The 24,001-nt window shown below is 46.6% G+C and overlaps 12 protein-coding genes across 12 annotated transcripts; 5 read left to right on the top strand and 7 right to left on the bottom strand.

Moving 5' to 3' along the window:
* Positions 1-134: 134 nt before the first annotated feature.
* On the top strand, positions 135-1,963 carry FOBCDRAFT_316436 (general substrate transporter; the record flags this gene model as incomplete). The annotated part of the gene is made up of 3 exons (XM_031175098.3): positions 135-279; positions 337-412; positions 492-1,963. The coding sequence occupies 3 exons, from the start codon at positions 135-137 to the stop codon at positions 1,840-1,842; spliced, it is 1,572 nt and encodes a 523-aa protein (XP_031046231.2). The 3' UTR covers positions 1,843-1,963.
* A 366-nt stretch (positions 1,964-2,329) lies between these two features.
* Positions 2,330-5,574, top strand: FOBCDRAFT_156359 (glycosyl hydrolases family 2, TIM barrel domain-containing protein). Its single transcript, XM_031175097.3, has 2 exons — positions 2,330-4,374; positions 4,425-5,574. The coding sequence occupies exons 1-2, from the start codon at positions 2,420-2,422 to the stop codon at positions 5,557-5,559; spliced, it is 3,090 nt and encodes a 1,029-aa protein (XP_031046230.3). The 5' UTR covers positions 2,330-2,419; the 3' UTR covers positions 5,560-5,574.
* A 62-nt stretch (positions 5,575-5,636) lies between these two features.
* FOBCDRAFT_270329 (glycosyl hydrolase) lies at positions 5,637-6,727 on the bottom strand (the record flags this gene model as incomplete). Its single annotated transcript, XM_031175096.2, has 3 exons — positions 5,637-5,909; positions 5,959-6,444; positions 6,512-6,727. 3 exons carry the CDS (start codon positions 6,725-6,727, stop codon positions 5,637-5,639), a joined length of 975 nt encoding a protein of 324 aa, XP_031046229.2.
* A 983-nt stretch (positions 6,728-7,710) lies between these two features.
* Positions 7,711-9,080, top strand: FOBCDRAFT_248509 (glycoside hydrolase superfamily). Its single transcript, XM_059610850.1, has 4 exons — positions 7,711-8,170; positions 8,217-8,390; positions 8,533-8,797; positions 8,845-9,080. Exons 1-4 carry the CDS (start codon positions 7,733-7,735, stop codon positions 8,934-8,936), a joined length of 969 nt encoding a protein of 322 aa, XP_059464328.1. The 5' UTR covers positions 7,711-7,732; the 3' UTR covers positions 8,937-9,080.
* Positions 9,081-9,111: 31 nt separating this feature from the next.
* On the bottom strand, positions 9,112-9,849 carry FOBCDRAFT_177992 (histidine phosphatase superfamily; the record flags this gene model as incomplete). Its single annotated transcript, XM_031175094.3, has 1 exon — positions 9,112-9,849. One exon carries the CDS (start codon positions 9,847-9,849, stop codon positions 9,151-9,153), a length of 699 nt encoding a protein of 232 aa, XP_031046227.2. The 3' UTR covers positions 9,112-9,150.
* Positions 9,850-11,067: 1,218 nt separating this feature from the next.
* FOBCDRAFT_197942 (uncharacterized protein) lies at positions 11,068-11,788 on the top strand (the record flags this gene model as incomplete). The annotated part of the gene is made up of 2 exons (XM_054703621.2): positions 11,068-11,152; positions 11,208-11,788. 2 exons carry the CDS (start codon positions 11,068-11,070, stop codon positions 11,786-11,788), a joined length of 666 nt encoding a protein of 221 aa, XP_054559596.2.
* Positions 11,789-13,383: 1,595 nt separating this feature from the next.
* Positions 13,384-15,204, bottom strand: FOBCDRAFT_197941 (uncharacterized protein; the record flags this gene model as incomplete). The annotated part of the gene is made up of 1 exon (XM_054703620.1): positions 13,384-15,204. The coding sequence occupies one exon, from the start codon at positions 15,202-15,204 to the stop codon at positions 13,384-13,386; it is 1,821 nt and encodes a 606-aa protein (XP_054559595.1).
* A 947-nt stretch (positions 15,205-16,151) lies between these two features.
* Positions 16,152-17,083, top strand: FOBCDRAFT_216571 (uncharacterized protein). Its single transcript, XM_054703619.2, has 3 exons — positions 16,152-16,375; positions 16,441-16,518; positions 16,580-17,083. Exons 1-3 carry the CDS (start codon positions 16,237-16,239, stop codon positions 16,963-16,965), a joined length of 603 nt encoding a protein of 200 aa, XP_054559594.1. The 5' UTR covers positions 16,152-16,236; the 3' UTR covers positions 16,966-17,083.
* A 432-nt stretch (positions 17,084-17,515) lies between these two features.
* Positions 17,516-18,304, bottom strand: FOBCDRAFT_289398 (uncharacterized protein; the record flags this gene model as incomplete). Its single annotated transcript, XM_054703618.1, has 3 exons — positions 17,516-17,946; positions 18,002-18,079; positions 18,151-18,304. 3 exons carry the CDS (start codon positions 18,302-18,304, stop codon positions 17,516-17,518), a joined length of 663 nt encoding a protein of 220 aa, XP_054559593.1.
* A 1,499-nt stretch (positions 18,305-19,803) lies between these two features.
* FOBCDRAFT_197938 (uncharacterized protein) lies at positions 19,804-20,647 on the bottom strand (the record flags this gene model as incomplete). Its single annotated transcript, XM_059608895.1, has 3 exons — positions 19,804-20,088; positions 20,144-20,372; positions 20,472-20,647. 3 exons carry the CDS (start codon positions 20,645-20,647, stop codon positions 19,804-19,806), a joined length of 690 nt encoding a protein of 229 aa, XP_059466882.1.
* Positions 20,648-21,037: 390 nt separating this feature from the next.
* On the bottom strand, positions 21,038-21,508 carry FOBCDRAFT_197937 (uncharacterized protein; the record flags this gene model as incomplete). The annotated part of the gene is made up of 2 exons (XM_059608894.1): positions 21,038-21,089; positions 21,135-21,508. The coding sequence occupies 2 exons, from the start codon at positions 21,506-21,508 to the stop codon at positions 21,038-21,040; spliced, it is 426 nt and encodes a 141-aa protein (XP_059466881.1).
* A 392-nt stretch (positions 21,509-21,900) lies between these two features.
* FOBCDRAFT_130663 (putative salicylate hydroxylase) lies at positions 21,901-23,550 on the bottom strand (the record flags this gene model as incomplete). The annotated part of the gene is made up of 6 exons (XM_054703617.1): positions 21,901-22,054; positions 22,107-22,185; positions 22,237-22,432; positions 22,487-23,008; positions 23,076-23,177; positions 23,239-23,550. 6 exons carry the CDS (start codon positions 23,548-23,550, stop codon positions 21,901-21,903), a joined length of 1,365 nt encoding a protein of 454 aa, XP_054559592.1.
* Positions 23,551-24,001: the final 451 nt, after the last annotated feature.

Here is a 24,001-nt window from a genome sequence, read left to right as displayed (position 1 = left end):
TAATAGTAACGTCGCGGGGAACACCGGCCCACAAGAGATACGGTATCGGGCTCAGATGGTAGATAATGCTACCTTGCCTCCCCTCTCTCATTCTGCACGTCTCCAGTCAAACCTCGTCTCATCATCGCATCACAATGGTTCAAGCACAGGCTTCACTTGCCCTCGACGACCAATTGGCCGCTGGCTGGTTTGGCTGGCTGACCAACAAGGGCATCCTCAAACTCAATGCGATTCTCTGTCTTTCGCTCATCTCCAGTTATGCCACTGGTTATGATGGAAGTAAGTGCTCAGCCTAATCAATTGGTATCAGCTCACATTTACTCACCACTTTGTTAGGTATGATGAATGGATTGCAGAGCTTGGATACGTGGAAGGCATCCTTCAACAATCCCGATGCCAATAAACTCGCCATGTAAGTCTTGACCGTTGAGGCTTAAATCTTGGCACCTTGTCAAGTCTCTTGGCTCCATAACTAACCTAACCCACCTCAGCTTGAACGCAATTCAGAACATCGGCCAACTCGCAGCCTTGCCATTTTGTGCCTGGTTCTGCGATAAATATGGTCGTCGCCCTGGCCTTGTTGTTGGAGCGACTATCATGCTTCTCGGTGTTGGTCTTCAAGGTGGAGCCCAGAATACGGGAATGTTCATTGCTGCTAGAGGTATTCTCGGTTTCGGCTTGGCTCTGAACATCACAGCTGCGCCTGTTCTGATTATGGAGTTGGCGTATCCCACTCAACGAGCGCCTATGGTTTCTATCTACAACACTCTTTGGGGTCTTGGTGCTCTTTCTGCAGCTTGGATCACTTACGGCACCTTCAGAATCAACAGCGACTGGGCTTGGCGCATTCCTTCCATCCTTCAAGCATTATCCAGTTTCTTACAGCTTGGTCTATGCTTCCTCATCGACGAGTCCCCTCGATGGCTGGTGGCCCAAGAGCGCGAGCCTGAGGCCGAGAAGCTTCTTATCAAGTATCACGCCAACGGAGACAGCAGCAATCCCGCAGTAGCTGTCGAGATGGAGGAGATCCGAACTGCCATTCGCTTGGAGAACGACGCTATGAGTTCCACCAGCTACCTATCTTTCTTCAAGACCAGGGGTAACCGCCATCGTTTCTTCATCATTCTCGCAGTCGGCTTCTTTAGTCAATGGAGTGGCAATGGTCTGATTAGCTACTACTTGACTTTGATTCTCAACTCGATTGGTTACCGATCTCAGGAGACACAGACACTCATCAATGCGTTACTGACCGTCTGGGGATTGTTCTGGGGTGTTGTATTTTCCCTTCTCGTCAACCGCATCCCTCGCCGCGCCTTGTTCCTTTTCTCGACTCTTGGTTCACTGGCAACCTACGTTGTCTGGACCGCCCTTGAGGCGACCTACGAGATGTCCACCGACCTCAATGAAGACGGAACTGGAGGCCCAAGTGGCATCGCCAAGGGTGTTCTTGCCATGATCTTCCTCTTCAATGTCTTCTTCACAGCAGGTTGGGGTGTTCTCCAAGTCACTTATGTTGTTGAAATCCTTCCTTTCAACCTTCGTGCAAGAGGCCTTGTCTTGTACAACCTGTTTGTGGCCTGCGCTCTTATCTTCAATCAATACGCCAACCCAATTGGTGTCACGAACTCGGGCTGGAAGTATTACATTACTTACGATGTCTGGTTGGCTGTAGAGGCTCTTGTCGTCTACTTCCTGTTTGTCGAGACGCGTGGCCTGAGCCTGGAGGAGACAGCATTGGTGCTCGATGGTCCCGAGATGGGAGACAGACTGGTCGGAGAGGTTCTGAAGAACACGGAAAAGACTGTTCAAGTTATCGAGACTGAGAAGCGAGGGTCGATATAGATAGATTGGGGCAATCAGTTTATGTGGGAAGCCGAGGCCAGAGTATAATTCATTGAGTCTTCAGTATTAAGCAGAAATAATTCGGTCAATTGACAATGAGAGATCATGATGTTCTAGCGAGATATAATAAGCCAACAGAATAAGATGGAAAGTCCCAATCAACTCAGGTTTTTGGAAGGCGATATGCACATTCTGTATGCAGTTTGTTGAAGTTAGGTTCAACTAGTACCAATTTTCAAGAAAGCAGTAATTGCTCACAAAGCATTCCCATCTTAGATTCTCATTATGCTGATTATTGTGAAAACTCGGCCATCTAACCTATAGTGTTTATGCTAGCTTCGCAAATGAGGGGTTTCCTGCATCTCGCTCGAGTCATTGCTGCGGAAGGTCGGCTCGCCGGCTTTTTTCGGCGAAAGTGGGGGCTTTCATCTTATCGTCCCCCTCAATCAATCCACCGATTGTCATCACCAAACTCCATGGCAGGTTTCTGGTTTTATTAGTGTGCCTATAACTCCATTGTTTCTCAACGCACATACAAACAAGCCCTAGTTTTCGTTTAAGCAAGGGTCAATTTTCTATGATAGATTTAACCATGGACAAGCCAGATTACGAAACTCTCGAGGTGATACAGAGGAATAGGCTTGCTCCCAGGGCCTACTGGTTACCTCCTACGCATCTCTTGCTCAATGGAACTTGGGACTTCCAATACGCTCCAACGCCCTTAGAAGCTTCAGAATACCCCCCAAAGGACGGGAGCCCCGAAGAGACTTGGTCCGCGATCAATGTCCCGGGCCATTGGCAATTGCAAGGGCATGGCCATCCGCACTACACCAATGTCCAATTTCCGTTTCCATCAAACCCTCCTTACATACCAACCGAGAACCCCACGGGGACCTATCGGCGACACTTCAAGGTTCCCACTGAATGGGATAGCACATCTCAACTTCGACTGCGTTTTGACGGTGTTGATAGCGCATATCACGTCTGGCTGAATGGCTCCTTTGTCGGATATTCGCAAGGTAGTCGCAACGCTGCGGAATTCGACATCACAGGCATCGCCAAGAAGGACAATGAAAACGAACTGGTAGTGAGAGTCTATCAATGGTGCGAGGCATCATATATCGAGGACCAAGACCAGTGGTGGCTATCAGGTATCTTCCGCGATGTGACTTTATTGGCACTCCCTGGACAAGACAGGATTGAAGACTTCTTTGTCAAGACAAACCTCGATGATACCTACGAGAATGCCGTTCTTCAAGTCGATGTCACCCTGAATCAGCCTGACCCATCAACACCTGAACTTCTTCTTATTCTTCGAGATGGAGGTATCGAAGTTGGCTCAACACGCAAGACTGTCGATGCCAACAGGAAGGTCAAGTTTGAACTTCCTGTTTCAAATCCAAAGAAGTGGACTGCCGAGAGCCCTTACCTTTACCAGCTCGAGATATCTCTCCAGACACAGGGAGGAGAGTCAATCCAGACCATTGCACAGAACGTTGGCTTCCGCAAGATCGAACTAAAAGAGGGCCTCATCACTGTCAACGGCTCTCCAATTCTCCTTCGGGGCACGAACAGACATGACCACCATCCAATCCATGGAAGGGCGGTTCCATATGAGTTTCTCAAGCAAGATCTGCTGCTCATGAAGCAGCACAACATAAATGCCCTCCGCACAAGTCATTATCCTGGCCAGCCCTGGTTGTATGACTTGGCTGACGAGCTGGGATTCTGGGTCATGGACGAAGCTGACCTAGAGTGTCATGGCTTCTATGATGTTGTCACTCAACACGTCACGCCTGCTCCATATCTGGATTACGAGGGAAGCAAGGAAGAGTTCTTCCCTAAAGCAGCCCAATTCACCTCTGATAATCCCGAATGGCGAGAGTCCTACCTCGACAGGATGGTACAGATGATGCAGAGGGACAAGAACCATCCTTGTATCTTCTCATGGTCTCTTGGCAATGAGTCCTTCTACGGCGTTAACCATGTAGCGATGATCGAGTATGCACGAAGTATCGATGACCGACTTATCCACTACGAAGGCGACATCAAAGCACAAGAGACTGATATGTACTCTTACATGTATCCTGATCAAGATCGACTCAAGAGACATGTTGAAATCGACGGGATCAAGGATGGGCAGTGGGAGAAGCCCGTGATTCTTTGCGAATACGCTCACGCTATGGGTAATGGCCCTGGCGGTCTGGATGATTACCAAGACGCATTCCGCAAGTACAAACGCCTCCAGGGTGGCTTCATCTGGGAATGGGCCAACCACGGCCTCTTGCACAAGGACGGCTACTATGCTTATGGAGGTGACTTTGGTGACGAGCCAAACGATTCCACATTTGTCATGGATGGTCTCTGTAATAGCGAGCACAAACCGACCCCAGGCCTGATTGAGCTCAAGAGAGTATTCCAACCCATCAACTTCAAGTACGAGGATGGCAAGGTGTTCATCACTAATGAGTATGACTTTATCGGCCTGGACCATTTGGAGGCAAAGTATGCCATCAAGGCATATGGCGACAAGTAAGACAGCATTCAACTATAGAGAGACGAAGCTAACCAAGGATAATTAGGGTATCCCTCCTCGAGTCAGGAAAACTTGCAGTTCCAAGCGCCCAACCATGGAATACTGTAAAGCTTGATCTGCCCATCGACCTGACCCAGTACTCAGATCATGGCGAGGAAGTTTTCTTGAGCGTATCCTTTGCTCTCAAGGAATCTACCTCGTGGGCACCAGCTTCGCATGAAGTTGCATGTTTCCAGCATAAGATCTCCGCCAACAGACAACCCAGTATTCCCGCCAGTCTGTCAACTTCCTCTGGAAGTGTCAAGGTTGTCGAAACTCGAACCAAGGTTGAAATGTCCGGCTCGGACTGGAATATCCATTTCGATCGTGTACGAGGCTACATCACCAAATGGTCTCGCGAATCAGACCTTCTCGAAGTTGATCCAGTCACTCGTGCAGCAATTTATCCATGCTTCTGGCGCGCGCCGACAGACAACGACAAGGATAGCGCGGTCAGCGTATGGAAGGACTATGGTGTTCACCGAATGACTTCTCAGCTGAGGTCGTTCAAGGTCGAGAAAAGCGAAGACGGCTCAGGTGTCAGTATCGAGACCAAGACCTACTTTGCGCCACCGGTTTTGGGATGGGGATACGACATTCACACTGTCTACCACATATCATCAAAAGGCGTCTTGTCGATAAACCTTGACCTCAAGCCCAAGGGAGTGTTCCCAGTCGACGTACCGCGAGTTGGTCTGAACATCAGATTGCCCAAGAGTCTTAGCCAAGCCTCGTGGTTCGGTCGCGGTCCGGGCGAGTCTTACCCTGATAAGAAACACTCACAAGCCATTGGAATTTGGTCTTCGGCTGTTGATGACCTCGAAGTTCCATATGATGTGCCCCAAGGGAACGGAAACAGAATGGAAACGCGTTGGGTGCGCCTTGTGGATGCAGATGGTCACGGAATCAAAGCCTCCAGGCTTGATGCCAGCACCTTCAACTGGACTGGCGGCCGTCTGTCAGATCAGACTATCGAGAACGCAAAGCATCCTTGTGATCTGGTTCGCGAAGACGCGACACTTCTTAATCTGAGTCCGAGGGTCGCTGGTGTTGGTAGCGCTACGTGTGGACCTGGTGTGCGGGATGATTTATTAGTCAAGGTTAAACCTGAGTCATACGGATTTGTACTAGAAAGTATTTGAATCAAGTAAATACATGGCACGTTCATCATAGAACCCTCTTGAATAGTCAATCTCTTCAATATTGATTATACTGTCTCTTATAGTCCTACTTCGGACAGCTGCCAAGTCGTTCTGCACGACATTGAAGCGTTCCTTGCTTCAACATCAATGTCCAACGGTTCCCAAATATACCCAGACTTGTCCAGCTCATTCTTGTTCCATCTGTCGCCCATGTAAACGAATTTGCCAGCGGCCGTTCGAAAGACGAATGTGGTCTGGGAATTGCAAGTTTTACTGCCTGTTGGCGCAAAGGTTGCAGGTTTGGACCACGATCCCTTGAGGTCCTCGGTCGTTGTATATTGGTTGTTATTCTGAAAGCCTTTAGCGTATGAGACCTGAAAGATAGCGATGTGAACGTACCGTCGACCAACCAGTCAAGTGGCTCCCGAAGAAGTAGTACACTCCATCAGTTTTCACAACAGCTGGTGCTTCCAGTGCTGACATGAATGAGTATGGAATGGTAGCGACCAAAGAATCAACCACTGTATAGTTGTCAGACAGCTGGAAGAAGTGGGTACCTTCTTTTCTATCTTCAGCAACAAGATAGGCAGTACTGTCATCATCAACAAAAAGGGTCATATCGCGAGCAATGTGGCCTTCTGGTCGCAGGCTGCCGAGGTACTCATAGTCTCCACAGGGTGTGTCAGACACGGCAACACCAGACCGGGCATCCCCATAATCCGAACTGTCAACGTGCATCCACATCACATATTTGCCCGTCTCCTCGTTGTATATAGCCTTTGGGCGCTCAATCACACGATCCGGCGCTAGATCTGGGTGAGGATTGGTGTTTGTCAGAAGATTGTTCTGAAACTCCCACGAGAGTAGATCTTTGGAACTGTAACACTATTTATCCTTCAGTGAGCTATGCTATGCGCTGAGAGGCTGGCCTTTGGGACGATTAGGAACATACCGCCACACTGTTGAATAGGTTGCCTCGAGGATTGCTGGTAGTTCTTGTCTTGTTTTCCCCAATGAGGTAGTAAGTGCCATTAACCTCAAGCAGACCAGCGCCATGGGCTTGTAGACTTCTCCCGTCGGTGTCATATAAAGGGGCCCCTGGATTGATGACGCCATTGGAAGCTGCCACCGTGGTGAAACAACCGATCAAAAAAAGAGCTGGAAGCATGATATCAAGGTTTATTTTCTTGGCGATGGTGTTGTAGTGGTGTTTCTCAAGGACCCATCTCAATCTTCACACTTGCCGAGTCTTCATCCGAGTCCCGAGAGTCCGGAGCCAATGCTATGTCACTGATTTTAGACTTCATCTATGACTTCTTGCTATTTCACACTAAGGCTTACCCCACAATCCCCCAACGGCAATCCTCGTATTCGAAGTGTGGGGTACAGAACATGTGCAGGGGCATCAAATATTTTCAGTTCGAACTTGCTTTGTTGGGTCAGCCACCTCATTAGCATCTCCGAGTCTTGAGAAAGTAACCCGTTGTCGATTCGCAATATCTCGTAGCCTTTCCTTCACTTGTCGATTCCGGACTTAATGAGGTTAGCGAGATCAAAGGAGAACGCTACTTGAGTAATGCAATAGACATGCAATAGAGTAGCCCTGCATTGGAACCTCAGTGTGTTTGATCATCTTAGGTACTGCGAATCTAACTCATATTAGTCCAGAAGATAGTTACCTAATTTCTCGTAGGCGTTGTCTCTAGGATTGAGGATCGACAAATGCCGATGACCTTGTTGAACAAGACTGAACTGAATTCCAAGCTCGGGTCCAGTTAGATAGTTAGTGCGATGCACACATTCCGAAAGGTCTTCGAGGATCGGGCATCGGGCTATATCCTATTTGAGCATAGACTACTTATACAGCCAATTGGCCATCTGCCTCCTTAGTAACCTTCCCCATGGGGTTTGTCGCATTGACCCCTTTAAACATACGGGGGATTGGAGAGATGACCAATCGGTTCGAGTGAAGATTGAGGGTAAAGGCTAGAAGCAATGCCTGTGCTGGTGTATGAAGGATAGGACACAGAAATGTGGGCATGAGGGAATGATTTAGAGGTGAGTTGTAAAAAGCGTTTACTGGTTTCATAGCATATGATTATAAAACAGGCTATTGCCCTACCTATGAATTCCTATCTCAACAACATTATCCAGCAAAGCATTCTTTCTCATCATGAAGCCTTTCAGTTATTTATCTACTGCTTTGGCCTTTGCCTCCCCTTTGTGGGCGACGCAGATACATCCTAGAGATGCATCGGATTGGCCCGACGGCCCCTTCAGCACCGATGGCCGCTGGGTCGTTGATGCCTCCGGACAACAAGTCCATTTTGCCGGCGTCAATTGGCCTGGAGCTGCCGAGGTCATGATTCCAGAAGGTTTGCAATACCGCTCAGTTGAGCAGATTGTATCCCAGATAAAGAGTGTCGGCTTCAACGCTGTGCGCCTCACGTATGCCATCGAAATGGTTGATCAGATATACGACAACGACGGTAAAGATATCAGCATCGAGACCGCCTTTGTTAACGGTCTAGGATCTGAAAATGGAACCTTGGCTCTCGCAAAAGTGCTCGAGAATAATCCATCTTTCACCAATGAGACAACCCGACTTCAGGTACAGACACATTATCTGCTCTCGGATTATATTAACTGAAACCTAGGTATTTGACGCAATTGCTGAAGAACTGGCCACACAAAACATCCATATTCTCCTAGATAACCACATTTCTAAAGCAAAGTGGTGTTGTTCCGGCTCAGACGGCAATACCTGGTGGGGTGATAGCCAATTCAACATCGCCAACTGGCTGCGCGGGTTAAGCTACATGGCAACTCATGTAAGTCAGTCCTACAATCAACAGTTCGATCGCTTATGCAGACAAGGGAAAGCAATGGACCGGACTTGTCGCAATGTCACTTCGAAATGAGCTTCGGAACGTGGAAAACAACCCTGCCCTGCTCAAAACATACAATTGGCAGACATGGTATAAATACGTGCAGCAGGGAGCCAAGGCCATCAACAATGCCAATGGCGACGTCCTGGTCTACCTTTCCGGCCTCGGCTACGACACGTGGATCACTCCAGTCTTCACACAAACAGCACTGACACCTGGCAAGGAGGTCTTTGACAAAGCTGCCTTTGCAGGATTCTCTGACAAGCTTGTCCTCGAGATTCACAACTATGAAAAGACGGTTGGCAGCTGTGCAACTCTCAAGAGTCATCTCTACACCAAGGGCTTCCAAGGTATGAACTCCACTGATGATGCGACGAAAGCCGTCTTTCCTGTACAGCTCACCGAGTGGGGCCACCTGATGGATGCCACGACCTGGCAGGGGGTCTACTCGACTTGCTTGAGGAGCTATGTCGGCTCCCTCAAGGCTAGTTGGTTTATGTGGGTGATTGCAGGAAGCTACTACACGCGTTATGGGAAGCCGGATAATGATGAACTGTGGGGTTTGTTGAATCACAACTGGACGGATTGGAGAAACCCTGATTTTGTAAAGTCGGGGCTGACCCCGTTTATCCGCCAGACTCTTTATACTTAGGTTATTGTATACGGAGTATTGGATTTCATGATCTAATATTCTTAATAATTATTACTCTTGAAGCCACTTGCCACCCTTTACTACTGGCCGCAGACTGTCATCGAACTCATAAACAATAGGTGTCCCCGTAGGGATATTCAGCTCCACAACCTCTTCATCCCCCAAGCAATCGATGATTTTAACCAGTGCACGAAGTGAATTCCCATGAGCCGCAACAAGCACAGTCTTGCCAGATCTCAAGTTAGGAATGATGCACTCCTTCCAATACGGTTCCACGCGTGCCACCACGTCTTCCAATGATTCTGTTCTTGGGGCTTGAATGGATTGGTCCTGCAAGCGCGTATACTCGTTCTGTTTCTGGTAGGCGTCGTCAGACATTGGTGGCGGCTGAATATTGTACGAGCGCCGCCAGATCTTAACTTGCTCATCACCGTATTTCTCCGCCGTGGTCTTTTTATTGAGGCCTTGTAATGCGCCGTAGTGGCGCTCATTGAGTCTCCAGCTTTTCGTAACGGGAATCCAGTGACGGTCTGCTGCGTCGAGTACAATATTGCCTGTCGTGATTGCACGTCGCAGTAGCGAGGTATGACTCAAGTCTGGTAGGTGATTGTGTCTCTTCAACAGCGCCCCAGCCTGAGTTGCTTCAGCGCGGCCGTTTTGAGTTATACCCACGTCTTCCCAGCCCGTGAAAAGGTTCTTTTCATTCCAAGTGCTCTGGCCATGTCGAAGAAGTATTAATTTAAAATTCATTGTGATGTTGTTACTTAGTATTCAATTGGGAGTTCTACGTAAAGTGAGCGCCGTTTTATAGACGCTTGGTAATTCCCTGGTACATGAGACAAGGTGATGATTGGCACCTTGACGAATGCCCGAGAGTTCCGAATAGCAAACTGACGTCACCAGTTTCGTGATCGGGAGGAGGCCAATTGTACAACAGGAGATCACTCTGATGTCTTCCATAGCGATATCGCTTATATGCCGGGTGTGTCAGGGTCTGGTGTTGGCACTGTTTCCCGCGCAATTATAACTTCAAAACCCCGCGCTTTTATGCACTCCTATACAAGAATCATACGTTAAACTTCCTTGTTCAGTGCAGTCTTATAACTGGTTAGTTAAAGTAGTAACAGCCAAGCTGAGATACTTATTGAATCAGCTTAAGTAGGAGAAATAATAGGAATACTACGGGCATGGCATTAATTGAGATTCTCTGTTGCAGCCAAGTTCACTTGAACTCATTGCAGGGTCGTTGCAGGTTGGCTCAACGCCAAGGGAAAGACCAGAAGCAGTAGCCGCCACAGAAACGATCGCGAGGACGATGAAGTGGGCGCTTAGGAAGAGCAGCATCCCAGCCTTGATAGCCAGGCTCAACGTGAGTGTAAGTACAATCCGAGCCAGTAGTATCGTGCATTGTCTTGTTTGTATTTAGAGCCAGCAAACCTTCGAAAGAATCATATAGAGGAGCCTGCAACGTCTTTGGCAAAGCGTCGATGCAATACGACCTCACTCTAGGAGCTGCTCCAGGGTATGAATAGATATTTATAAAAGTTCAGTCGCCTAAGTTATTTCTTATTGCCCAACGCTAGATGCAATATATCTCTTGTAAAGTAGTTGCCTGGTAAGATCGAGCCTTTGTGGCAAAAACGTACTAAGCATAGCGTATTATACTTCTTGCATAACGAAATAACTGAACCCCTTGATTTGCACGCTTGGACGGAATCTTCAGAAGCCACCACTAGCACAGGCTTAGGCAATGCTTTATTTACTACTATTGAACACGGGAAATAACTTAACTACAATCGCGAAAACAACACGATTGACTCAGCCCTGACTGGGATCATTCATTCTATGAAAAACTCAATTGCACTCAACTGCACTTTTGTTTTTATTTTCCTTTCTTGTTTCCTATGAATAATTCAGTCTACTCAAACCTCTCTTGATTCATTTATAAGGATTGTAAATTCCTTTAGAATGCGGTCTAATCTTCTTTTTGTCAGCCTTTGGGATGCTACGTCTGAACTTGCGGGGCCTTGCAAACCCTCGTTAATAACAACCTGTAAGCACTGCAAGTAATTTCTACTCATATCTGCTGAACAGAAGCTTCTCTTTAGCTACAGAAGGCCTCGCTACAATTACGTCTCTGACAGAGGAATCTTCTTCCACAATTCCCTCTACCTCTTTGGATGAGTCACATGGAACAACGACTTTGACGACAAGCGCAACGGTTACGGTGGATACAACTTCCTATCTTTCTGAAACAACTACCACCGAAGGCACTATTGAAACATCAGAGGCGGAAGAATCTACCGAAATGGACATTACTACTTCCTTTGAGATTACCACCACCATCGACACTACAAGTGCAGCTGCAACTACAAGTGCAGCTCCTTTATCCTGTGCCCAACTTGACAATCCATACACCGTCGATGGTGCTCAATTTGGACTTGAGTGTTGCACTGGTATTTTGGGAGGCGCAGGTATTGCCAATGTTTGGACGGATGATTTCGTATCTTGTATTAAGGCATGCGCTGATGAACCTTCCTGTAACGCTGCGCAGCGCAGACCATCCACTGGGATTTGCTCCCTGTTCTCAAGCTTTGCGACAACAGACGCAGACGTCGATTCTGACTCCTGCTTCAGAAAGGAAGACACTACTACAACTACAGACATCGCTATCGAAACAGCTGCCTAATAAGTAGCATCTTCTCTCGAAGATAAGACAGAAGTGCCTTAACCTTCAATCCCAACGGCTCAGATTAGTCAAACCGAACATTAATAGTTAGAAATATCCTTCCGATTTAGTATATGCTGTCAATTAAACATCTGCATTTGTTACATATCTGTCCCATGATCTGAATCCCAATCTCGCTGAGACATGTCAAACGACTTAAGAATTACTATCGTAGGCGCCAGCTTAGGAAGACTTTTAGCTGCCCGGTCCCCCCACACATACAGATCCCAGCCATCAGATCATAAGTTATGAGTGTTTGGAGCAGGCGTCATCGTGTCCTAATATTCGCTGCATGCGGATTGTACGAGTCAATAAAGAAGATTGCAATGGAGCGGGCAATAACGCCACAGCGTTTGCGAACTCTCACAGCCAAAGAATTAAATGGTCATACGACTACCCACGTGGGACCCTATATCGACCAAATCTGCACCGTGAACTTTACTAGGGACTGGATGGATTCAAAAATGTCTCACTGTTATTTGGAAAGAAGATCCTCTACATGAATCATGGGACCGCAGCTGTGACAACGGAGAAGGGGACCGCCGTCGAGGCTGATCTGGTCATTGCAGCAGACGGCATTGGATCAAAATGTCGACAGTATCTGCCCGGCGCCGAGGACATCACAGCAACGCCTTATGACAAGCGTGCATACCATTTGATCGTGTCCAAAGAACGAATGCTCAGCAATCGTATTACTGCCTCTCTTATAAACTCTTTTAAAAGCTATGGATGGGCCAGATTATATACCGTAATAATAGCAAACAGGTTATCACAGTCAGCATATAGGAGCAGTATGTCCAGGTAGTAGCCAAGTTCTACAAGTCTACCAGAGAGTGGCCCCTCTCCCTTCATCGCCGACTATAAAGATCGCAAGATACTTATTTATAGCTTTCGGGTTTTATAGTGGGATATGCTTGACAGCGTCAATCGCGTCATGGGACTCACTGTTACGGACTGGGATATCCAGTACAAGACTACTGCGCGACGAATTAGCGAAGGTAGGGAGGAAATGAAGGAGGAAAAGATATCAGGCACTGCTAAGGCTATCTTTGGACAAATCTTTAACACCAGCAGCGAAAACGGGGATTTCACGAGGACGCAACGGGTCGATAATGAGATTCTCAGTTTACCGGAAGAAGCAACACAAAGGGCTGTTAACATAGTGCAAAGAGGATAGAACCTATATGAACTCTTATGATAAAGGAGAGGTTTGAAGTCCCCTAATGCTCAAGCGTTCTTAGCCATGCGTAGACTATAAAGTACAATACAGGCTATTTCATTCTGGAACCTTTATAGTTACTTCCTGATAATCCGATGCTAAGTCTCCACTATACAACGTCAACTTCACTACTGCTTGACCGGCAGCACGAGCAATGAAACTGAAATGTTGCTGTATTCCCTTCATGGATGACGTTTACCAGGGTCAAGATCTCGGATAATAGTTAGTGGGGAATGCAAGTATAGAAGGGGGGTCTAGTTTACCGCCTTGTCCTGTGTAATCTGGACATGAAAGCCAACCACATCCCTCTTTCCATTAACATTGGTCTAATCCCGAGTCAATAGGACTTTGGAGAAGGTACGTAAAAATCTTCACTTCCCTTGGCTGTTATCGTCGCTTCCTTGCTGAGCACAGGGGATACCTGGACTATGCTATCAAAGTAGTCCGGGATGGTCAACGGTGGTTGTAAAGAGGATGAAAGAACATTTTTTATCTTATCTTTGAGCGACCTAGTGGAGTCAGATTTGCTGTGTCTGGTCTGGATGGTGGCAATATAATGACGGTCCACATCGGCGAACATGCGGAGGCTACCTATTGTTTTATCAAGAAAGATGTCGTAGGGATCACCTGATGTGAGTTCCCATAGAGAACTAGAACGTCTGCGACGATTAAACAAGCTTCGAATAGACTGCTCAGACCAAAGCGAAAATAATGTAATAGTGGCCAACGCGCCAGAATGACTCGATGGCTGAAGAGTCCATGTCGCCATCATGTTATACTTTCCTGGTAAAACAGATATATAAGGCTCGCACAATCTGCCCTCAGTGCTCAGAAGGGCTTTGATCTTATCGAGAATTGTCCTGGGATCTTGTGCGGATGAGTCTTTGCTTTTCTCGAAAACCCGTGAAATAGCCAGATCACTGACTCCTGGTCCGTGAATAACATCTTGAGTAGTACCAGGATAACTCGGGGGGCTATAGAGTCTGGCGTCTGTATCGATGACAGAAGCAGGATAGCTTTGAAGAGTTGTTGTCCCTGTCTGAGGTCCACAGCCGGCGTCAAGTACATACGAGGAATCATCCTTTTGTATAGTGAGGAAAAGGTGGTAATCCAGCGATGAGCGAGTGCTTGAGTCTGTTGCACATAGCATGGCCTTGTCGTACATGCTGCCGACAGCATATAATGGGTTGTTGCACATGCTGTCTTGATTATCCGGGTTGGGCGGCTCCTCAACACGTCCGATCAATTTGGTTGGCTTGATATAACCAAAAGGTGTTAAGTAATTCATTCCAGTTCTTTCCTTAGAGTACTCCAATCCGAGACTAATTAAAACTTGCGAGAGGCTGGCGAGGTCATAGATATCTACCGGATGCTTTGCGCCTGGAAGAGTATTATGGTATAAGTCCCAGAGCCAAAGGTCCAGCCAACTGACGATGCTTTGGCCAGCCCTCAAGGCAGTTCCGATCCATTCGGGGTCCCAGCTTGTGTACTGACTTACACCGTTGAAGTTTTTATATTCAAGCTGAGGACCTGATGTTAAAGCTTGAACTACAAACGAGGGCCAATCGACAGCGGGCTGTCCCAGAGGCTGCTCGACTTGGCGCATCCAGGTACGAATATACCAAGGCAGCCGCAGTAGATAAAGTGGTATGCCTTGCTTTTCAAAGTAAGGCGGCAACGTTTCTGGCAGCGTGTAGATCTCAACTAACACATCATGATAATACTGCGGCTGGTCTTCCTTGGAACCTCGGAGCAACCATCTCAGTTGACCATCAAGAACCCAAGGGAGAGATTTTGGCTGACCCTGGACCCTGGGCTGAATAAGGGTGAACTGCTGTATCACTGCAGGGCTCACAAAGTCAACCTTAAACACATCGGCGCTCTCCAAGGTTGCAGTAAGACAAAAGGGTGGGGTAAGGGTTGCGATTAACTCCAGACCTTGTGGTGATAGCTGGATGCTGAATTCTGTTTCTTTGGTAATTGCAATGGGAGAAAGCCCCTTTCTGCCGTTGGTCATGATCCCATCGTGATCGAGGATATTCACATTTTCCAGGCTGAAATGGACCTTAGTTGGGTTCTCAAGATGGTTATAGAGCGGAAACCGCAATCTCGAAACAACCACTTTGTCAAGGAACGGCAGGGGCAAAGGGGGCGCCATGGTGCTTGGTGAGGATGAAAGGAGCCTGTCTCACTATGATCCTGATTTTGATTGAGAAGTGGCGATGGAACGTGCTCATCACATTTTCTCCAGGTATGAATGTTGGAAGAACACGCCCGCACGTTACATAATGGGATTCACTACTTGGGAAGTCACACAGAGTGAATCGTGATAGATCACACTGGCGTGTTGCCGCAAAGGGCCGTAGACTGTAGAACTTTCAAGAACCCAAGGAATTTACGCGCGGCACTCTGGACCGAACAGTGGTCTCGACCGCCAAGGAGGCTCAGCTCATGCAGTGATTTGGTCTCACTGACGGTCTCCCAGCCAGTGGAAAAGCAAAAGCGCCCCCGATAGGCTGTCTGTTCTTAGCTCCCTTCTTCTCCCGTCCTGATTCGGCGGGTTAGTTCCAAAATTGAACCACTGCGGCTAAAGATCCAAGTCACCGCTAAACTGAAATAGATTCAGATCATTCAGCGGTGTGGGGACAATATGTAATTCCCCACCCCATTCTTGGCGTTTGTGCAAAATTGGGTCCTGGTCAGTTCTGTTGAAAGTTAGTCGTGCATTTGCATACGAGCTTTACTAGAATACGAAATGATAGTGTAAGAAAGACTAGTCCCATCCGATTAACTCTTTGCGGAGCAAGGTAATCACACTCCGGATGCACAAAACAACCTCAAGTCATCTTCTAACCGCCTATTGACTTTACTTGGCATCAACTGAGACTTACATATTCAGGCAGCCACAGAATGTCCTAGCCGGGGTTGTTGCAACACGAGATAACTACCCAAGTCGTGTTCCAGACCATAACAACCTGATGCTGAAGGCTGGCTGAGCTTCCCAAAGCATCATGGTATGACTTTACAAGAAAAATGCTGGTGATCAAAAAGAGAACAGAGAGAAGTATAAAGATCCGGCTTGCAACGTCGTCTTCAATGGCCAGCCCACACTCATCACAACAAACAACTACAGAGCCTTAAACAAACACTCCTACCTTCAAACCTATTGATTTGAATTTCCCTTATCAGAATGTCTACCAACTTTCTCAGAATCAAGGTCTCCGAGGACAAGGTGAAGCAGTTTAACCAGCAGGGCTGGAAACTCTGCTTCGCTACTGGTGTTCAGGCTGGAGGAAAGGTCAACTTTAACGTTGTTGCCTCAACCCACGGTAAGACACAGATTCAACATCTTTGTACAACTTGACTACGAATTCCGCTCATTATTCCTCTCTAGCTATTGCTCGTAATATTACCATTCAGTGGACCAATTCTTACGCCATCGCTGCTAGCCAGGACGCGTTCAACAATGGAGGTAAATAAGCTAACTCACCGGATTATCTCAACGTTATCAAGTTGCTGATCAGTCGTTTAAGTGATCTTTAACGCATCTACGGATACTGCTGATATTCAGTTTGGCCAGAGTTACACTCTGCCTGCCGACTGGACCAATGGCAACATCAACAGCGATCCAAACGCGCCGAAAGGCGGTTTCCGCTTTATCAACCAGACTAACGGCGCTGCTGCTGTCGTCTACAAAAGGATCAATGGCAAATTTGCGCCCATCTACTTCAGCGCAGCGGCTCCACTTCCCAAGGGAACTGAAGATCTAACCCCCGTCGAGAAGGTAGCCGTCTGGTTCCAGGCCAACACTGAAACCGCTACCATGATCTCTGAGTTCGTTAGTGAACCCAAGCAGGTTGACATGACCGGAAAGACTGAGGCACTGCTTGATTATAACGGCAACTGGACGCAGAATTAAGCTGAGACATGAGCGCATCCACTGCTACACGAACTATTAGATGGACATACCTAGCTAGTACTATCATCATAGGCCATTTTACCTTGCTGTCAAAATGCAATCTCATGAAGACTTTAAATAATCTATATATGTGACTTTATGCCTTTGTTACTACTTAGTTACGACTTAATTAATTGGACATGGAGATCCAAGTTAAGGGGGTAGATGTGTTATCTGCAGTTAAGATTTGTCACTACTAAAGCATGCATACGCCTACATAGACCCCATCTCAAAGAAGCAAATACAGGAGTGGTTAGGTTTCTAGGTTGCCTGCAAAGAACCGACTAGCGGAGGAATTGACACCTGTCGTAATTGAAATAGAAATAGAAAACCAACACATCACAGAGCCTCCTGTCAAATCATTGCTTTCTCAGGATTGACATCAATTTAACTTATCGCACCTAACTTAGAACCGAGGCAGCCTCTGTTATATATTCTAATCTAATATCTTCTTTCATTGAATTTCAAGGTTTCAGAATCACCCCTGAAGCTTTCAACTGAAGGAAGATAGTCAATGACTTCCTGGGTTTAAATCAATATCATTGCCAACTATCCAATTGCCTTCACGATCGTAAGAAACCGTCAGGGGGAGTTTTCCTGCATATTGTATAATCTTGGGATTGGAAACTTTGTTCAGTGAAAAGGCTGTCTTCTCTTGTTGACCAAGGAAGAAAAAGCAAACATTGCCTGTGGGTTTAATGGTGTAAGTCCCAGATGGCAGGGGGTCGGTTCCTAGCCCAGCAATGTAAACAGGCTGCATTTCCTGATGGATGTATTTCATGACGACAGCGGAAGCATCCCCATCTGATTTAGTTCGGAACCGGAAACCGTCTGGAGCAACATCTTCTGGGGGCTCGACGAGCGAGATGGTCCAGCCTTTACTGAGGGAGACGGTATCACCAAGCTTGACTCGTACTAACTCCGTATTGGGAACAATCTCATCTATCACAGAAGAATGAGCGATCAAAGACATAAACTTGCGTTATATGGTACATACCGCCTAGTTTTACGTTATCAGCGTAGGCGCCAATTTCATATATATCCTCGAATGATACATTATAATTTCTCTGAGGAGCTGAATTGAGCGAAGGTGAGTTTCAAAGTTGTCGAGCCTGTAACGCAATACCTAATATAAAAATCACTTACTCCTAGCCCATGCAATAATGTTAAACTCCTCCTTTGATGAGTCGGATTTGAAACCAAATGAACAGCAAATATTCCAATCATCTCGAAGTTTCTTCACCCATTCAGGATGAATGTTGATCATGAGCTTGGGAGCCAAAGGCTTGACACGTTCCATTGCGTTGGGGCGTACGGGCCTAGGACGCTCCATTGAAAGGAAAGAGAATCGCGAAGGGACAAGGAAGGGAGAAGTCAGCAAACGATCACAGGAAGAGAAGCCACTGATGATTGGAGTGTTGAGCATAATCGCACATTACGATGAGCTATCAGGTGCTCATTATTATAGGGTGCTGCAGACGCCCAAAGATGCAGAGTAACTGGATTATGTGGCTAGCTGAAAGATGCTTTTTCAGTGCAAAGGTACAGGACAAGAAAGCTCAATTGAGAAAAGTGGCTGAACTAGCAATGCTATGGCGAATCTCCAATGGTACCCACCAATCGAAATATTACTTGCGGAGTGGCTAGCTGGATCACAGCGAAGTGGGTTAGCAACTTGACCGAATTGGAATACTGTCTGACATATCACAAACTAAAAAGACGAGACCCCTCATGGCCTTAGCCCGCATGGGATCACGGACATAAAATTCCGTACTAATTGGAAACTAGTATCTCAATTGACTTGTTTGGCGTCACAAGCCTTTTATTGATGCATCACAGATGATTATTAACGTGAGATAGCGTAATTCGATATGTGTTCGTCCCATTACTCACACAGGATGAAGCACTGGCCCCACTATAGAATTCTGATAGCAGCACCGGCTTCGGCTGGTGTTGGGACTAGCATGGAAGGATGATTGGATGCTCAATTAGGAACTATTGCTTTGGCATTTTGTGGTTAGCTGACTTGAAACTAGTAGTTCAGGTATGTCTCTCAGAGACGCCACTACTCTGTAGAAACCCCTCCTTCTAACTGCTGTTAAACGCGGCTTGATGGTAAGGCATCTGGTAGAAATACGATATCGTGCTCTATGCTCCCAAAAGCGTCGTAGTGTGGGGGTATGTTTAAGACTGACAGGGATATATGTTTGTCTGGAATGATTACTGAATTGCAGATGCGACTGGTGCGATAAAGACCAGTCTAGAACTCATAATCCTGGAATGTTATATATAGTACAGATATGCAATACCAGACTATATATCCTAATTGCTTAAAATTACTGCTGTAATTAACACTATTTTTCACCTCTTGAGATATCTTTGAGTTATCGATTTAAGGTTCCAAGATATTAATCAGCTCCTCGACACTATATTTCTGGCTTCTAGACATCGATGCAAGTTTACCTAGCCATGAGACTTTGTTCTGTCGCGAAGATGGCGGAAGAAGTAAAACAGAATGAAGGAGATGCATTATACTTAGACTTTCCCAATCACTGGAATATTTTCTATTGCCTTTGGCCTTTTCGCCTTAGTACTATTTAAAACGTCTAGGATAACTCCTTTCAGAACGCCAGAGTCTGCCTCTCGAAATATAAGCCAAGTCGCAGAGGTAGGCTGAGAATGATTGTTATTAATATCCCAAGTTCTAGAAGACATCGACGAGTCTCTTACATATAACCTAGTGCTTCAGAGTTAAACAAATGCTTGAGGTTGAGTTTTAATATGCTAGCATCTTTGTCTCTATTCTAAGATGAAGTTGACCAATGAATTTAATGCGACTTGCTGCTCGACATTGCCTGTATTTCTCTCTTTTGCACTCTGATATTCCTTATCAGATAATTTCGGTTTAACAAACTCCAATATCTGATCCAATGCTGTGGCATTAAATTCAGGGTGTGCTTGCAGTGACCAAAGACGTTTTGGAAGAAAGAGACCTTGTACATGAGTATGATCCGTCGACCCGAGATTCTGAAGTTGTCCCAGGTCCTGGTCTTTAACTTGAAACTGGTGACCCTCATTTAAACACTATGTTCACATAAGTCCCTGCATTTAAAGGAAACAATTTTCAGTTTGAACGTACAATAGTGTCTTGTTTGAACAGACCTTCCCCTGTATCCGATAGCTGGATAGTTGTTGCAGACAATTCGTATCCCGAATCACTGCATTCAACCCATAGCCCGTGAGCCAAAACCAAAATCTGGTGGCCGAAGCAAAAGCCGACAAACTTTTTGGTAGGTGTTGTTTCGACTCCTTTGTTAATATACTCTCGAAGCTTCACCAACCAGGGTTCCTGACCTTCTGGGTTTGCGCTAAGTTCAAAGTCGTCAGTGTGTGCCTTTCAGCAATTTAGTTCCAATGGCCATGGCTCAAGTGAACCAGTAATTATGATTAAGTCGTAACTTCCTGACTTTGGATAGTCCATGGTATTCCTCACATCCCAGACACGTTTTTCCGCGGGTTCCCGCAAATGATGGTTCGACCTCAGCCATTTGGAAACAAGAGGGCCATAGCCACCCCACGTTGACCTGTCAGGATCAATGTGGTTGTCGCACTCCAAGATACTAATCATAACAGATTTACCCATTGTGAGCGATCGACAAGTGTTGTTGCGTACTGCTTGTTTTAAAGATTAAAATAGGGGCTAAGAAATACAGATCTTTCTCTTTTTACCTGTAATGGAACTATCTGGCTATATAGAGACTCTGGCATACCAGTGATGTCTTTGAGAATGGGAGAACAAAGCCACTATGCTTATGTCAGTAGTTCCTAGTCGTCATATGTTTAAGGGGGAGTTCCATAAGAGTCATAATAAGCGCCATGTATATACTACTATCTACGATCCACTAAGATACCGGATTCTTAGTTTGCGCTTTACCTAATTTGTCGCATCTATGACAGCTCCTACTGTAGTCAAATCTCGGGACAGGGATCTTATTTTCCAACATTGTTTAAAACCCCTCATTGTCGGGCACGTCTAGCTCTGCTTTTTAACTACCGGACTGTCGCTTATGCCAGTAATTCCATGGCTAAATACCAGAAAGTGCAGTCTCACTAAGGTCAGGAAGACATACGATCCACCACAACCCCAATCATCTGAAGTCCAGATTCCTCCAAGTCTCCCTTGGCGGGCCATGGCAAAACCCACTCCGCTAATGCCCGCCAGGTCGGACAGCAGCAGTGAAAACTGCAAAATTCTCCATACCGTAATATCTTTCGAACATCGAGGAATAGTAGCGGACAGAAAAGCAACAGCTAATGCAAGACCGCCGCTCTGATGGAAGAGAAAGACTTGATCCGGGTCGTATTTTGAGTTGGGTGCCATTGAGGTCACTGCGCCAATTGGATCAATGAAGTTGAGATATGCTCCTCCGAGAGCAATAATGGGATCAATCCATTTAAAGAAGAAATTATAAAAATTGAAAGTTTTGCTGTCAGTAGTCGACATATTGCTTATGGTAATTAAGGGGAAGTTGCGTTAACTGGCGTCTTGGAAAGAGGAGGGTTTCTGAGTCTGTGGATAAAGTACTCGACTAAGTCCTTCTCTTGCTACAATTTCAGGACAATTGGGTGGCTTATATAGAACGGGTACTACAGATAGTCCTTTAGGATGTAAGCTTGAGGAAAGTAGTAAATAGTCCGTCGGATCAATTATGGTGGTTTGGACATTCGGTAACTTTCAAAAGACCGTTATCCCGCAAGATTTTGGTTTAGCGCCGTGAAGGATTTAGGCAGCTGAGGCAGTGGCTGTACCCAGCTGCGACTAGCATTGTGGAGCCTGTATGATCATGCTTATGCCGTGGGTGCTATAAGAGTGTTACAAAACAACAGTCATATAACCTAAGATGCTGAAACACTGTTATGCTGAGCCAGGGAAAGCGTGTCTCTGCCTAGTGTGAACTTATGGTCTTCCTCCTTTGGCTCTTTAGACTTAATGTTTTCCTTAAGCCTTCGCTCATTAAATACATTCGCAACATGGTTCTGCATATTATACCTTCAGAGAGTCAGTAAAAACCAGTCCACTTCCGATTTCAAGTACAACTTACATGTTCATCTCATCAATTGTCAATTTACCATCTTCAGTTGCAACGTTGTACACCTTGGTGTTTGTGTTGCTAGAAAAGCCTGTCCGCAATTGTCAGCATCTGCATACATTATCAGCTCTAGATCTCTCACCAATCCGCTCGTTGATGTTCTCCCGGGCCCTTGCCGATGCAGCCTGAACCTTGGTAGCCCTTGGCTTGCGAACTTCCTCAAAGACTTTGAGAGACTCGCGAATATCGCCGTTAAAGTGCTTCTTGCTGAAAACAAGACCAATAGCGGCAGCATCTTCGATGGCCTGGCAAGCACCCTGACTTTGATCCGGCATCATCTTTCATCTCTGTCAGTGCATGAAGCGTAGAGACAGAAGAACATCACGACTTACCGGATGAGCAGCATCCCCCATAATGCAGGCAACCCCCTCCGTCCAGTGATCGTAAGGCTCATGAAGCCACAATCTCCAGGGGCGGATCTCGTACCCAATCTCAAGGTGCTTGAAGACCGACCGGTCCAAATCGGGGTATGGGTCGAGAAGCTCGTCTAGGGTTGCCTCTTGATCCCAGGTCTGTGCCTTGAGGTCGCCAGCTTCGCGTGGGAAGAAGCAATAGTAAGACAGGAGTTTGCCTCCGTTGCAAGGAGATAGAACGATCTTGAAATGAGTGTTGTAACCTCCCCAATACTCCAGAGCGCTGTTCTGGGAGTAGTCAACTAAGCCGAGCTCTACAGCCTTTGCAGTGTCAACATTGGTATGTAGACAGGTGCAAGTCGCCGGTTTGCGATCGGGCTTGATGCCAAAAACACTTCGAAGGGTGGATCCAATCCCATCGGCTCCAATGACTACATCGTGTTTTACCTTTTTGCCATTTGTAAAGGTGACTTCTCCACTCTCCACATCTACATCAGTAGCCTAGAATAAAGGACAGTGGTTAGTGACATGGCTGTAACATCTGACAATACTGTATCTGATAACTCACCTGATGGTTCACAATAAGCTGGGCAGGGGGGCCTTCGCCTTCACCAATGGCACTATCCATCAACATGCGATGCATGTACTGGCGATGGAACATGTAGTAGACCTAGGTATCGCTGTCAGCATTCCTATTCCAGATCGAGGTTCAAAGTCAGGGTATCACCTACATAGCCCCATCGTTCTTTATAATCCTTGAGATCATAGACGCTAATGGGCTCACCAGTCTTCCAGTCACGACTGATTAACTTTCTAAGAATAACTGGATCACCAATCTCAATATTGACTTTCCATTCCTCCAGCCAGCGAGTACCATTAGCAGCACATGAGATGGAGGCTCCAACCTCGCCGGCAAAATCAGCGCGTTCGTAAATGGTGACCTTGTGGCCTTGGCGACGAAGAGAGGTAGCAACTGCTTGACCTCCAATTCCCCCTCCAATAACAGCCATGTCAAGTGCGCGCCAGCCGCTTTGAGTGGACATTGCTGTTTCGGCGTGTTGGTGGTTCAAGTCTAGAATATTCACAGTTCAAGCAGTGGGACAGGACGAAGATACAGACAATAAGGCCTTTCTGCAGTTTTACGAGAAGGGAGTCTGTATAGTCATGCTCTCGAAGCTTCAAATAGCTCTCAGGGGCTTTGGCTTTCGACTACTGGCACGCAGTATGTTCCCGATTATGCCCCGATCGCTGAAACCAAGGGCTCTGAATCCCCGGCATACCGGCTTCTTTCCGATCAAAGCCCGTATACTCGCCATTACTCAAATACTCTTAATGTAGGTGGTCGGAGACTTCAGGAAATCCTCACGCAGAACCTTATCTAATGTTACCTATATGACAAGCAACGACCATCAGCCGTGCCTATGAAATCAACATTGGGTAACTTCCCGATCATTCCCCGGCGGAATCTAACGACTCTCATGATACCCTATGTAG

Source organism: Fusarium oxysporum, chromosome III, assembly GCF_013085055.1.
Source record: "Fusarium oxysporum Fo47 chromosome III, complete sequence".
Taxonomy (NCBI): Eukaryota; Fungi; Ascomycota; class Sordariomycetes; order Hypocreales; family Nectriaceae; genus Fusarium; species Fusarium oxysporum.
The sequence above is the reverse complement of the archived record's forward strand: the minus strand, read 5'-3'. Positions and strand labels throughout refer to the sequence as shown.